At 46.9% G+C, this 14,352-nt stretch overlaps 3 protein-coding genes across 4 annotated transcripts; 1 reads left to right on the forward strand and 2 right to left on the reverse strand.

The window, feature by feature from the left end:
* Nucleotides 1–815: 815 nt before the first annotated feature.
* Nucleotides 816–10,710, reverse strand: LOC133840662 (multiple epidermal growth factor-like domains protein 8). 2 transcript variants are annotated; one of them, XM_062272625.1, is made up of 6 exons: nt 10,020–10,710; nt 7,590–9,950; nt 6,150–7,430; nt 2,519–6,086; nt 1,187–2,413; nt 816–1,099 (listed from the first exon to the last, which is right to left on the reverse strand). In XM_062272625.1, the coding sequence occupies exons 1-5, from the start codon at nt 10,482–10,484 to the stop codon at nt 1,227–1,229; spliced, it is 8,862 nt and encodes a 2,953-aa protein (XP_062128609.1). In that variant the 5' UTR covers nt 10,485–10,710; the 3' UTR covers nt 816–1,099; nt 1,187–1,226. The 2 variants fall into 2 exon arrangements, with proteins under 2 accessions (XP_062128609.1, XP_062128601.1); XM_062272617.1 differs by having other exon boundaries at nt 816–2,413.
* A 43-nt stretch (nt 10,711–10,753) lies between these two features.
* On the forward strand, nt 10,754–12,208 carry LOC133840718 (large ribosomal subunit protein eL42). Its single transcript, XM_062272715.1, has 3 exons — nt 10,754–10,882; nt 11,135–11,308; nt 11,925–12,208. Exons 1-3 carry the CDS (start codon nt 10,880–10,882, stop codon nt 12,060–12,062), a joined length of 315 nt encoding a protein of 104 aa, XP_062128699.1. The 5' UTR covers nt 10,754–10,879; the 3' UTR covers nt 12,063–12,208.
* On the reverse strand, nt 11,932–12,904 carry LOC133840713 (WASH complex subunit 3). Its single transcript, XM_062272701.1, has 2 exons — nt 12,394–12,904; nt 11,932–12,334 (listed from the first exon to the last, which is right to left on the reverse strand). Exons 1-2 carry the CDS (start codon nt 12,849–12,851, stop codon nt 12,295–12,297), a joined length of 498 nt encoding a protein of 165 aa, XP_062128685.1. The 5' UTR covers nt 12,852–12,904; the 3' UTR covers nt 11,932–12,294.
* Nucleotides 12,905–14,352: the final 1,448 nt, after the last annotated feature.

Raw genomic sequence — 14,352 nt, forward strand, 5'->3', positions numbered from 1 at the left:
GAAAGAGACAGTCGAGTATGCCCGACTGTAAGATACCCGGTATAGTTGCACACTAATTTCATAACTTAAGATCGTGTGTATATGTTAATTGAAAGTAATACCAATTTTCGAAATAAATATCTGATTTACAGAAATGGATAAAAACGGAAAGACGAAAAGCTAAGTCTATATGTTCCAATCCAAATAATAGCTGCCTTCTTTAGGGTACCGAGTATTTTTTTTTACTTGGGAGCATATATAAATATATAGTTTTGCTTCTTTTGTTTGTTCTTAAATTAGTAGGTACACAGGTGCAAAAAGTGCGAGAGAGCTGTACGTAAGTTATTAATTGTAATTAATTAACTAAATTGAGCAATTGCTAACCATCAACCGAGACGTATACTGGGGTAGGGTATTGTATATCATAATACTCTTTATATAAAAAATTCATTATATTTACGAGTAAGACGGAATAATAATAATAATAAAAAAATATACAAATATAAAAATAATAATGATAATAATAATACCTTAACCGATAATAAAATATCATGGAGATTCTGATTCGTAACGCTGGCGATGACACATTTTGTATTACATATGTATACATATAATAAATACATGTTATTGTATTAAATATTTATGCTTCATTCCTTGTTTCTTTACTTTTGCCTTCGATAGCTGCCAAAAGTTCCTTCCTGTTTTTTTTTTCTGATTTTGTCTTTTTTTTTTTTTTTTTTTTGCTATAAAATTGACCATACACATTTATGCTTATATCTTAGGCTTAAGAATAATATGTCAAATTCCATTTGTTGTTTGCTTTGTATAAATTGTTCTTTTGTTCTTTGCAGCAATTTTGTTCTCACTTGGTTTAGGGTTAAATTGTCTTCAGATCTCTCTAAGAAGTGTATGTTATGTATGTGATAATGTAGTATGTATTTATGTATTACATATTTGCGTTAGCTAAACGTTTTATGTACAAAAATTGCCTAAACTATGTATACATTCGACACATTCGATAAGTATTGCCATACGAGCGGAATTCGTAATCCATTTCTTTGCTTTGTTTCTTAGCAGATCCTTCAAAGGGTCTATTGGGTGTTTATAAACTAAAAATTCACTAAAATTGTGCCGCATTCAAAGAGAGAAAGGAGTTTAAGGGGACGGACTAAGGGAAGAGGGAACAACAGACATAGATAGCACTTACAATTTGCAACGGCGTCTCATTCCTCGAGGTTTCCCTCGTCTTAGGCCTGATGATGTCGCTGCGCTGCGGCGCGCATAAAATGTCGTGCATTGAGCGGATACTGTCTGGGATACGAGATGAGTGTGGAGCCCAGTGCTATGCTTAGCGGTGCTTTGGACCGTCCCGGTAGACTGATAAACACTGTGCCCACTGCCGCCAGATTGTCGCAGGTGGGCTCAATGGCCACCAGCATGATCTCGGTGGCTTGCACATGACGTGAGCTTTCCCGGTTGCTGCTGCTGTGATGTGGCATCTGAGCTGCTTCACCAGCATGTTCACGGCCTTGCTGTTGCTGCAGGAGCAACGCTTGACGTGCTCGTTGACGCATCGCACGAGTTGTAGTCGTCGATGTGGAGGCATGCGCCAATGGGCTGCTGTCCATGTCCAGGCTAGCAGAGGCGAGAAAGATTTGCGCAAATGGTCGCTTGGCCAAGTGCAACATTTCCACGACGTGCTGACGACGAGCGCGTCGCAAATCCGCCGCCTGCTTCACCTTCCACACGATGACACAGAGGGCGAGGAACAAAAAGAAGCAGGAGAAGAACACGGAGAAGAACACAAACAGATCGATGTGCAGTTGATCCTGACGAAACACCACCGAGCCATAGCTCGGCTCGGGTCCCGCGCTGGCGCGCAACGCAATAAAGAACCGAGTGGCGCTCAAGTTATGCGCATGCTGTGGCAACGTCAGCACCAAACGATTCTTGAGGCCAAAGAGACGTAGCAAAGTGTTGCATTGATTCAGCGTAACGTGAGTGCTAAGATCCTTGGCATATTGATCCTGCACCACCAACGTGTGCACGCCATGGCTGCGACAATCGTGCAGATGCGGCACATAGAACTGTCCACCATCTCGGCCTCCGTTGCTGGCGCTGCTGCTGCGTCGCTCCGGCCTAAACAGCTTTTCCAGCGTGACATTGTAGTGGCGTGGCAAAGCAATATTCAGCGGATGCTCCCGCTTGGTCTTCGGCACCCAGTTGTAGCGATTGTCTAGCAAGATCTCGTGGAAGCCGTTCGTTTGATTCGTTTCCACAATGAAGGAGTCGTCCTGTGGCGACATAAACACATCGAGTTCGCCCTGCGTCACATCGATGATGATGCGTATGTCGACGTTCATGAAACGTGGCTGGATCACAAAGAAGACTGTCTGGCCAGGCTTCAAAGCCGCTGGCTTTGACTTGCATTCCTCTGAGGAGTCGGAAGTAGTAAAAGAAGAGATTCATTAGGTTTCGGTAAGTTCGTAAAAGATATTTTAAATTATGGTTAACTAAATATAAATATCGTATCACTCACCTATTGGCTTGGCGTCGAAGCACATTCGCGACTCGACGGTGATTTGCTTGTAGCACTGATGACCATCGGTGGGATTGCCCGCATACGAGTCGCGGCACTTGGAGCACTGGACACTCCAGCATAGCTGCGCCGAATTCTTGCCACCGCCAGCAGTGCAGGTGGCATCGCTTTCCGTGTTGTTAGCGCAGTTGCACTTCTCGCCGGTGACTGCGTCGCAGACATTGCCATGTCCATGGCACTGGCACGGTCGACAATTTTGCTGCAGATCCTCGCTGCCCCGGAAATAGCCCAGCAAACAGCTATCACAACGATCGCCAGCCGTGTGATTGCCACAACGCAGACAGGTGGCATTATGGGCGGGTCCCTCGGGTAAAATGCGTTCCAATTCCTGGCGCGTCATGTTGAAGACCGCCGGATCCGCATCGTAGGCTACACAGACATCCGAGTGGCCATGGCAATACTCCAGGCAAGGTTGGCAGGCGTGACCCTCGCGAGGATTGCCCACAAACAGCGGCTGACACTTTTCACACTGCTCGCCCATCGTGTTGTTGTGACACTCCAGACAAATGTCCAGGCGGCTACTCGACTCACAGTTCGAGTGTCCATTGCACAGACACTGAATGCTGCAGTTCTCGCCCACATAGCCAAAGTCGCACTTGCACTCGTTGGGACGCACACAGCTGCCGCGCACACAGCCCTGACTGCAGACGGGTAGACAGCTCTGCTGCTCCTCGCGATAGCCGGCGGCACAGACGCACTTGTAGCCGAGCGTGGGCGTGTCCAGGTCGATACACTGCTCGGAGATCGCATCGCAATTGTGATGTCCATTCTCGCATTCATTCTCTGCCGGACACTGCACATAGTGCCAACTAACAACATCAGCGTGTGTCAACTGCGAATCGTTGCGCCAGCTGCTGTAGATCAGATCACACGTTGACCCCGACGGATACTCCTGACGATGCTCGAGTGCGCCCTCAGTGCAAATGCCGTCGCCATTGAAACCCTCGCGTGCACACCAGCCGCAGTGTGCATGTTCCAAGCAGCTGGAGCACTGTGTGTACACATGACATGGCTCCGGACAACGTTCCTGTTCGCTGGACTCCAACACCAGACCGCAAACGCCGCCAGCGCAGAGCAGCGGTTGAGCCGCTGGCGAGATGCAAGCATTCAGCATCGTCGACCATTTGCAGTCGCCACTGCTGGCATCCTGGCCACTCTGCAGACAGCTGCTGCAATTGGTGTGCGTGTGACAAGCAGCCGGACACTGTTCCACCAGACGATAGGCATTCTTCTCCACCAGATCGTGGGCAATGCACTCCTCATGCCCCAGCTCAGTGCGCGCCCAGTGACAGAGCTGCGGAAGATACACCTGACGCATGCACGCCTCGCAGCCCAGCTGGTGGCACTGCGGCGCTGGACACTCATCAATCTCGCTGACGCTGCGCTCCTTCAGACACCAGCCGCTGCTGTGCAGACACTCCTCGTTAGCGGACACACAGCGACCCCGAATGCCGCACTGATCACACCACTGGCACGCCGGCTGCGCCTCGTGATGAATGGGCCAGGCGGCCAAGCAGGCGCTGCAGCTGTGAAAGCTTGAGCAGTTGCGACTGGCGAGCCAAACATCATTGCAGGCGGGTCCGTTGTTGATGACCAGCGTGCCATTGTGATTGGCACACGGCGCACGTCCCTGGGTGAAGCAATGCGAGCTGTTGCTGTAGGTGCTGTGCACAGTGCAATAACTGCAGCCCATGTAATGGCGGCAAATCGATTTGCCACCGCTCCACAGCTGACACAAATCCTCGGGCAGATGAATGCGTGTCACATGACTTTGGGTGGCGCTGCCATCCCAGCCGCCAATCACATAAATGCTGCCACTGTCCGCATCAATGGCCATGGCCTCCGCATAACTGGCCACCGGCAGTCGTCCAATCAGCTGCACATCATCTGTGAGACGCACCCACTGATTGCAGGCATACACATAGGCCAAGAGCACATCTGTGGCATTGTAGGGCGTTGTCCTGCCGCCATAGACGACCATGTAGTGTTCGGTGCTAACGGCGGAATGGAAGTAACGTCCACGCGGCAGCAGGGAAGCGGGAGAGTTCAATTCACGGAATGTTGGCAGCTCCGACCAGCTGAGCTTAGTCAGCTCCAAGGAATATAGTTTGTTCTGTGCTTTGCCGCCCGCATAGCCGCCGAAAACATACACGCTATGCGTCTCCACATGATACACTGCACTGTGTCCATAGAGCACCGGCAGACGAGCTCCCAGCGCCGTCAACTGTTGCCAACGACCCGCGTCCAGATTGAATTCCCACAGCTCCAGAGCACGCGACTTGTTCAGACTGAGGCCGCCAATCAGCAGCAGCGCTTCATGCTCCTGATAGCGCACCTGGCAGAGCGTGTGCCCCGCCAGCGATGGCGGCGCCTCCTGCTGCTGCTGCTCCTCTAGCTCGATTTGACTCCAGCGTTGATTCTGTATGGAGAATTGCCAGAAATCCGCCAGCAAACGTGAATTGGCGCCCAGGCCGCCGTAGATGTAAATGATTTGTTTCTTCACATAGATTTCAGCTGCATGAAAGTAGCGTCCCAGTGGCATGCGATCCTCGGGCGTCGAAGACTCCACGGTAACCTGCAACCAAGTGCCGTTCTTGGTGTCGAATTGCCGAAAATCATTGAGTGGCCCGTGACTCGGAGAATAGCCGCCAAACATCCACAAAGAACCGCGACGATCCGCATTCACCGAGTGCCCAAAACGTGGTATTGTCTTCCTCAAATGTTCCAACGCTTCGCTGAGCAGTTGTGTATTAAACAGCTCGGTTAACACCAAATGATTGCGCTGCACTAGCGTGCCACAATCAGCGCCCGCATAGCTGGCATTGCTGCAGATGCAACGTCCGTATTCTGTGTCACAATAGCCCTGCAAACGCTTCGCATGGCAATTGCTGGGACAGATCTCCACTTCACAGCGTGCGCCGACATAGCCAGCGGGGCACACACAACGTTGCTGAGCATCACAGATGTGCGGATGCAGACAACTGCCAGCCACACAATTCATCACCGAGTACAGCGCATTGAAGCCAAAGTGTCGCCGCTCGCTGCCTTGTTTGTAGTAGACAGTGACATGCGAGGAGCGCGCCTCGATGATCCTTGCAGCGCTGTAAGGTTCACAGACGACGGCGAGCAGTTGATTTTGTTGGGCAGCGCCTGTAAGATCAGGCAGACTGTCGTAGATGTAAACGGCATTCTCATCACAGTCCATCACCAGCGAGTTCCATTGAAACTCGAGTTGCAACAACGATTTATCAGCCTGTAGCGTCTTTGGCTGCAATATCCAGAGACATTCGCGCACCTCCAGACTGGCGCCCCACGGCGAGCGATAGGATTGATACGATCCGATGGCACTGCGTCCGATGCTCGTGAGAATGCCACGCGATTCGCACTGATAATAACACTGGCCGCCATCGCGTGGATTGCCGTAGTAACCAGGCGCGCAGACATCGCACTTGAGTCCCTGCGTATTGTCCTTGCAGAAGCATTCGCCGTGGCTCACATTGCAGATGCCCTGCGAAGGGAAGACGAACGATTTGTTAGAATAATTATTTAACTGTTCTTGACCCACACTTACCAGATCCTGATTGCCATGGCCGTTGCACTCGCAGGGATGACAACCAACGGCCGCTGTGGCATTGCCATAGCTGCCCTGACGACAGCGCTCGCAGCGTTCGCCCTCGGTCCACGACTGGCACTGATCGCACTTGCCCAGCCGCTCTGTGCAGGTGGAATGATTGTTGCAGCCACAACTGATGCCACAATCGCTGCCCGTCCAACCCAGATCACACTTGCAACTGTAATCCGGTGCATTGGAGCAATAACCATTCTGACACGTCTCGTAGCAGGTGCGCTCGCACTTGTTGCGACCGTCGCCATGATAACCACGCCGGCAATGGCAGTTATAGCTGCCCTGAGTGTTGGTGCACTTCGCCTCCTTGTGACAATCATGCAAACCCAGTCCACACTCATCCACATCCGGACACTGGGCATAAGCCCACTCAGCATCGTGCTGTGTGCTGCTGTTCAGGGCCAGCGAACAGTTGCCGGCGCTGTAGCTAAAGTCGCCCTGCATACAGATTCCCTCGATGGGATTGTCGCGATCAAAGCACCAGCCACAACTCAACGTTCGCAGGCAAGCGGTGCAGTTGCGATGCCGCTCACATGATTTGCATTGTTGCAGCGCACGCGGCTCATCGGAGTGCATAATCAATGAGGTCATCTGAGAAGAGGATGCAGCTGCGGATGCTCCAGCGATGCCGGGTGTCGTGCCCACCTTGTCGATCCACTCGCGGCACATGCCAAACTGATACTCGCTGGTGTAGACGGCAAAGCTAAAGCATTGCGCACTCGCCTCGCACCAGACACAACGTCCACGCTCGCCCAGACACTGATCACACCCGCGACGCTCTCGACATGGGCGTGGACACTGTGCCAGCGCACGTACGCTGCTGTTGGATTTGCCTATGCGGCCACAGCGTGCATCGTCCAGCCACCATTCACATTCGCTATTGCCGGGCGTGGAGACGCAAGCTTCGCAGCTCACATAGTTGGAGCAGTTGGCGCACTGACTGGGCTGGCTGATCAAATAGGCCCAATGGTTGTCCTCGGGTGCCACGCACACTTCGCTCTCGTTCACCGACTTGAGATGGCATTTACCGGTGAGTGGACACCAGGAGCAGGAGGCATCTGTGAGGCAGTGCAAGCAGTTGGAGTATTGACTGCAATCGCCGGAATAGTAGGGTTCCAGATATTCGAAGGTAAAGGCATTCAGCTGGCCATTGTGCAAATGCTGCAGCTCCATCTTCGTCTTCTGGTAAATGTTGTAGATGTTGTTCTGGCCGATGCGACGACGGGCCTGAAATGAATAGAATAAGAATATATAATAGGATTACATAATAATACAAAATTATATAAATTCATAGACTGTGAATATGGACGAAGAACATAATAAGAAACGAAAATTCGAATTTGGTGTTATTTTTGTTATAATGTGAAGAAAGTACTTATTGCTCACCTGGAAATCGATGAGAAATGGCTGTTCGGTGCTTGGCAGTTGCACGTTGCTGCAGTAGGATTGATTCGAGCTCTGACTGGTCACGTTCTCCAGCGTATCAAGATTCGTGCCAAGTCCAGCACGCAGCACTGCCGACGAGTAGCTGCTGCAGACCTGAATGGCCGAGTTGTTTCCATTGCTGGTGCTCCACTGCTGCTGCGGACGAACAAAACCGAGTAATCTGGCGAGCATTTCGCCCTCCTGACGCTGCTCGAAATACGCAGCAGGCGGCGGCGAAGAAAAGTCCACCATGGTGGCATTGACAATGCCCACATAATCCGGCATAGTATAGTTGACAGGATAATTGTACTTAATGTAGGTTAAGCCAGGTCGTCGATCATTCCTTGTGCACATCTCCGGCTCACGAATCTCGGTGCCCTGTTCTCCCCACCAGCCAGCGCTTTCGCCACAGATGCCATAGTTGTCGTCGCGATGATGACACCGTGCATTCTGCACACACCATGTGCATTCGTTTAAGCCCAGCTTGCTGGCCACCGAAAATGCAGCAGCGGCGCTATTGCCACCTCCCCATGAAGTGCCATGCACCAGACACGCATGGCAATCCCCCAGCGAGGGGCAGATGCCCGGACAGCGTGTAGTCTGTAAATTTGTAGTGCAATTGGCGCCAATGGTGCGTCCATAGCAACTGCTGTCCGCCGAGCACCAGCCACACTCCGGATTCGACAAGCAGGCGGTGTGAGATCCATGCAAGCGACACGACATCTCGGGATTGTGATTGTACAGTGTATTCTCCACACGCAGCACCTGGGGAAGCTCGTAAGCAAAGAGATCGGCATTCACATTGCCGTGATAGCCGCCCACAATGAGCAGCGTGTGATTGCGACGTAGTGCAGCCGCCTGAGCGAAGACGCCCTGCGTTTTCGGGTACAAGCTGTCGTCGGCAGTGACCACCTGATTGATCCAGATGTGACAACTCAAATGATACCAATACATCTGATTATCATAGCAGATTTCATCCTTGTTATGACGATGCGTGTAGCCACCAAAGACAATCATATAGTTGCCCGATATGGTGGCAGTGTGAAAGGCGCGTTCTCGTGGAATGTTTGTGTCGCGCAGTGCGGTGCGTGGATAAAGAATTTCTGTCCAGTGCAGCTGATCCAATTGAAAGGCGAAAATGCGATCGGATAGCTTGGAGAAGCGTGCCAAGCTGGTCATAATGCCGCCAAACACAATCAACGAATTGGTGGCGCTGTAGTAAACCGTTGAGTGTGCCGCCAGACGCACGTCCAGCGTTTTGCCTCCACGTGGCTGAACCAGCTGCCACTGCGAGTCCTCGCTAAGTGGTAATGGTATGCGATAAATGCTGGAGGAGAATTCTCCTGTTTCCACGCTGCCGCCAAACAAATACAAGTGTCCAGCAGCTGTGGTTAGCGTGTGCCTTGCCAATGCTGGCGGTTGCAGCTGTGATCTAATAGCCATTTGCTTCCATTTGCCACCCGTCTCGACTGTATTGTATTGCCAGAGATCACTGTAGAAGCTACCATTAGCATGTTTGCCGCCATAGATTACAAATCCGCCGGGAACAACATCTGCCGCATGACCATAACGTCCATGCGGCTTATGATCGGTGACCTCTTCGAGTATATCCTCCAGATACTCGGAGAGTTCCTCGTCCGTTGAATTCGCATTAACTGTGGTCAGCGGCAGCGAGGAGCGTGTGCGTCGCTGATGCAGATTCGATTCGGCCAGCGTATAAAGTATGTTGCGGAAGAAGCTCACATCGCTGGTCAGACCCCACAGCTTGGCTTCATCCTCGTTCTTGTGCTGCAGCACTGCTTTCAACAACGTATGGTCAATCTTCTGCGGATGATAAAAGTGCCTCCTGCTCTGCAGCGGTATATTCCATTCATCCACCCATTGGCTGGTGCGAAAACGATAGATTTGCAACGTATTGATCACATTATTCAAATCATAGCCACCGAACACAAATAGCGAATCCTCGTCCTCAATGTAGACGGCGGTGTGAGCAGCTCTCGGTGTCATGCCCTCGGCATCGGTTGCTAGCCAACGCCAGCTGCTGCCTGTTGGATTGTCGCTGAGATCGCACAGACGTCCACTGTAGCCTGGCGAGCAATGACAAATGCTTTTCTGGCATTTGCCGCGTCCCTGCTGCTCGCCGCATTTCTGTGGGCACGCCTCGTCCTCGCAGTCGGGCCCCACCCACTCGCCATGGCAGACACACTGGTCGCCCACGCATTTGCCATGATTGTGGCAATTGTTGAGGCAATTTGATATGTAATAGGAAGCACGAAAACCATCAAGCACATAGTTTGTATCGCTGTACATCAGTATCAACATCTGCAAAATGAATCAATTAGTAATCTAATATATGTGATTGATTATAAGAGGGGAGAGGTGTCTACTTACACTACCGCTGCGTGCCACCAAACGCTGGGGTTGTGTGCGTCCACTGAAGCTGCCCAAGAGCGTTGAATTGAAAGAGTCTCCATCGTATACATAAATGTAGTCATAGGAACACTCGGTGCCCATGCTATGGAATGTTAGCGTAATGAATTGACTATCATTTTTCGCTTTGATCAGCCATTCACAATGCGAATCCTGTGTATAATTATAACCGGTTGGACCATCGCTAATTTCACCATACGGATCGGTGAAAACTTTGCGACTTCGATCGCATGGCGCTGTTGTTGTTGATGATGATGATGTTACTGTTATTTGTTGCGACGGTTGCGGCAAATGTAAGCTGCTGATAATGATAATCCAAAATGTCAAGGTTGGCAGCAGCAGTGCGTACATTCTTTGCATTTTAATTACAGTCGTCGTCGTCGTTGCTGTTGTCGTTGTCGTCGCGACGTCGTCGCCCAATCTCATTTTTATGCAAATTGCAATATCACACTACAACACCTCTCTTAGTTTTAATGTATTTCGGTTTCTTCTGCATGTTCATCCAGCCTTTGTTCATTGCACACACAACATGGGCGCGCACGGCCGTTGGAGTAGCAAACTCTCGTCTGTGCGCTGAAAAATTATTATTTCTCCAGCCAGCCTGTTTTTTATTTGTGCGGAATTTTTTTGTTTAATTTTACTAACTAGTGATGGGGAGGCCACCTATATCGTACCTTCATATGAATACGCGCGAATGGCAAAAATATCGATATCCCAACCAAATCTCACTTTACAACACTGGCAACTTGGCAGTCACAGCGCCAAAAGTATATTTTGCACATCTCTAATTCCGTCTTTTTGGGTCTTCTTTCCTATTCAAGATGGTAGGTGTTGGAGCGGGCTTTAGCGGAAATCGTAAAACATCCGCGTCAATAATTACTAAAATGTTGTAAAAGTGTGCGAATCTTATACAATAAAGTGTTGTTTGTGATTTCAATACGATATTTCAAGAATGTGCGTACTTTAAATGCATATTATTTGCCCAACAAGATTTTCTCAAGTGGCTTGCACAAACAATTCTCCCAATTGGCGCAAACAAACATTATAGTAATGACTTGTGGTTTTGTTTCTTATAGGTGAACGTACCTAAGCAACGTCGCACACTGTGCAAGAAATGCAAGTGCCACAAGCTGCACAAAGTGACGCAGTACAAGAAGTCCAAGGAGCGCAAAGGCGCTCAGGGCAGACGTCGTTACGACAGGAAACAGCAAGGTTTTGGTGGTCAAACTAAGCCCATCTTCAGGAAGAAGGTAAGCACAATGAAAACAAATATTAACTCACAAATCAAATTGGCGCTGTTTATAACAGTCCAGTTACCAATTGTGATTATTTTGGTTAATCGGTAATCTTAGTGCTGTTTCTCAAGCAGCGGTACCGTTTTACAAATGGCGTACTTAATGAACCGACTAACTTCTACCATTTTTATATATGTTCATAAGATTGGCGCTAGAGTAGACCGAATAGTCCGACCAAACTAACATGGCTATTTTGGGTGGACATAGAGCGCAAGATTAATATCTAGTTTTAGCTGCTTCGGTGTGGCATATTTAAATGCAGCAGTATTGCCTCATCAATGGCATATTTAATGATCCGACAGCTTTTCACATTTCATCAAACTAAGAAATAAAATGGCACTTCGTAGAACTAAATTGCCTTGAACAAATATTCGGCTTTTTGGTGGGAAAAAAACTGTGCAAAAGTAACGTTAACAACTGTGTCTGTGCAGCCCCTAAAAAGGCAAATGGACGCTAAGATTTTATTGGTATTCCAGATAACCGGCAGTTGCAAACAAAAATATCAAGTTATTAATATGTAAGATAAGAATTTGATAACAAGTATTAATATCCATTTTCTTTTACTTTATAGGCTAAGACTACCAAAAAGATTGTGCTGCGTATGGAGTGCACCGAATGCAAGTTCCGCAAGCAGACTCCTCTGAAGCGTTGCAAGCACTTCGAGTTGGGTGGTGACAAGAAGCGCAAGGGACAGATGATTCAGTTCTAAGCTGCCCGTTGATCACAAAGATGACCCGCTCTTTTCTATACAGAAGTGTTTTTAAGTTGTTTACATGGACTGCTTTTGTTACATGCCAAATGAGGTGTGCAACAAGTGGGAAATAAAACAAATTTGTAGACGTAAATTTAAGCAAATGTGTGTTTAATTTTAAAGTGTAGCATTTACAAATGCTATATCACAAAATCACAAGATATTTGAACTTTTCCAAGCTTCTTTTTTCCTACTCGGCGATGCCATCAATGAGAATTTCATCGGGGTTACTGCAAAACAAGATTTAATTACAAGAATGTTAGATTTGTTGTACGTTTAGCTTACTCACTCTAGCATTTGTGGTTGCAGACCCTCTGAGAGCATTTTTTGTTTTACGGCAGGCGCTGGCACGCCCACATGCAGCATTTTGAAGAACTTCTTGTAACGAACATCTTCGCATGCTCGCACGCCTTTTATGGGCTCCTCTTCAACTTCCTCTGGTGGCGTCTCGACGGCATCTTCTAAGGGTGCATCTACAACAGCTGTCGTAGCGCTTATGGCAGTGCCCTCATCTTTATCCAAGGGAATGGAGGCCAGCTTTGCTTCTAATATAATTAAGGCAGCTTCGGTGCGCTGTAGTTGACGCTCCAATTGCACAAATTTGGTCTCGCAATTTAACGCGAACTCGTTGAGAAAAGTGCATGTACTTATTAGAAAATGATTAACAAAAGCTAATATACGCTTTTGATTTAGCGGCGGTATTTGTGTCTTGTCCACATCCCCTTTAAACTTTGAGCTTGCTTCCATTATGTTTATTATTATAAAGAATTAACTAATTATAGAGGTAGAGGCACACTGAAAAATACCAAAAAGCATTGTGGTAAATTTTAGTGTTTTATACTATATACGGCTTGACTCATCGATGTTGCCTCTATTGCAGCTCGATTGTCGCCAATATCGAAAAGCTACCCTGAATAGCTTTATAAAAGTTAAAAAAAGTAACGATTTTTTGCTTTTAAATATTTTATTTATTTGGTTTTATTATATCTTAACATGAATTGTGTGGAGTTTTATGCTTTCTTTTTTTCTTGTTTTGTTTCTTGTTAAAGTATTCTGTACGATTTCTCAATTTATTATAAAAGTATGTATATATATATATATTTCAGTTAATATGCATGAAATTTGTTTCTCAATTTCTATATGTATAAACTTATGTGCTGGGGGCTGGGTTCTTGCCTATATGCTCAAATCTACAATGAACGTTTTTCGACCTTATTTTAAACTTGTTATTTTTTATTTATTTTTATAATGCGCATAAGGTTAGTCGTTTTTGTCGATTTCTTGTGCGCTTTAATATTTAAATTGTTTTTTATTCTTATTTGTTTGTATGTTTGCGTGAAAATTATAAAATATAGATACACGTGTATACAAATTGTATTTATGGTCTTTCCTTGTAGAACGAAACGCATGCGTGTTTATTGCTGCTGTGTTTTGTTGTTGAAGTATTATGGCAGTGGATCTTCGAACGGTACAAAAATAAGAATCATGAATGTATCTCTATCGTTTGACCTTTTTAAGCCCCTTCAGGGATTTGTTAGCTTTTTCTTTTAATGATGAAGAAATAAACTAAAAATGCTGCCAGCAGCGAAATTGTTTTGTTGTGAAATGAAAAGGCAACAAAGGCATTTTATAAACTGGCGTATTTTGGTTCTGATTCTCAGATGATTTTTGGATCCGTTGCAAACAAGAGCCAGCTGGTCTACAACGTTTTCAAATATATTATGAGTTTAATGCTTTCTGTAATTTGTTATCTCCAACTATTTTGTTGCTTTCGCAATGTGAAATGGAGTGGAGGAATTTGTCTTGGTGTTTAAAAATCTCTCAAGGCCAAATGTGACACAGTTTCATTTTGTAAAACTTTATTTAAAATAAAAATAAAAATACATGGTAATAAAAAAATCAAAAATGTACAATTAAAATTAAAAATCAATAGATTTATGTATTATGTATGTATAATATGCGCATCACTGCATCAATCGGTTGTAAATTTTTTTGTTTTGTGTTGTATATAATTTACCATCATTAGTAGTAGCTTTATCATAATCGCCATTGTCATAAAGATCTACATGTTTCAGTATATATATATGTGTGTGTGAGTGAGTGTGGGTGTATATTTATATATGATATCGCATGTTCATTTGTAACAACTAAAGTACAAATTAAAATACACATAATAAATGTATAGGTAGTAGAGGATTTTCTTTTATTTTTTTATAAGAATCGCTATCGATTTATTATTGTTATTAAT

The sequence above is a fragment of the Drosophila sulfurigaster genome, chromosome 2L (genome assembly GCF_023558435.1).
Source record: "Drosophila sulfurigaster albostrigata strain 15112-1811.04 chromosome 2L, ASM2355843v2, whole genome shotgun sequence".
NCBI classification, from domain to species: Eukaryota; Metazoa; Arthropoda; class Insecta; order Diptera; family Drosophilidae; genus Drosophila; species Drosophila sulfurigaster.

Excerpts from the sequence above, each read along its gene's own strand:
- LOC133840662 (XM_062272625.1), bottom strand. The coding sequence starts at position 10,484 with ATGAGATTGGGCGACGACGTCGCGACGACAACGACAACAGCAACGACG. Across the intron at positions 9,951-10,019 it reads TGGTGGCACGCAGCGGTAGT|ATGTTGATACTGATGTACAG; the intron begins GTAAGTAGACAC and ends TTCATTTTGCAG. Across the intron at positions 7,431-7,589 it reads CATTTCTCATCGATTTCCAG|GCCCGTCGTCGCATCGGCCA; the intron begins GTGAGCAATAAG and ends TATTCATTTCAG.
- LOC133840718 (XM_062272715.1), top strand. Across the intron at positions 11,309-11,924 it reads AGCCCATCTTCAGGAAGAAG|GCTAAGACTACCAAAAAGAT; the intron begins GTAAGCACAATG and ends TTTACTTTATAG.
- LOC133840713 (XM_062272701.1), bottom strand. The coding sequence starts at position 12,851 with ATGGAAGCAAGCTCAAAGTTTAAAGGGGATGTGGACAAGACACAAATA. Across the intron at positions 12,335-12,393 it reads CTGCAACCACAAATGCTAGA|TAACCCCGATGAAATTCTCA; the intron begins GTGAGTAAGCTA and ends CTTGTTTTGCAG.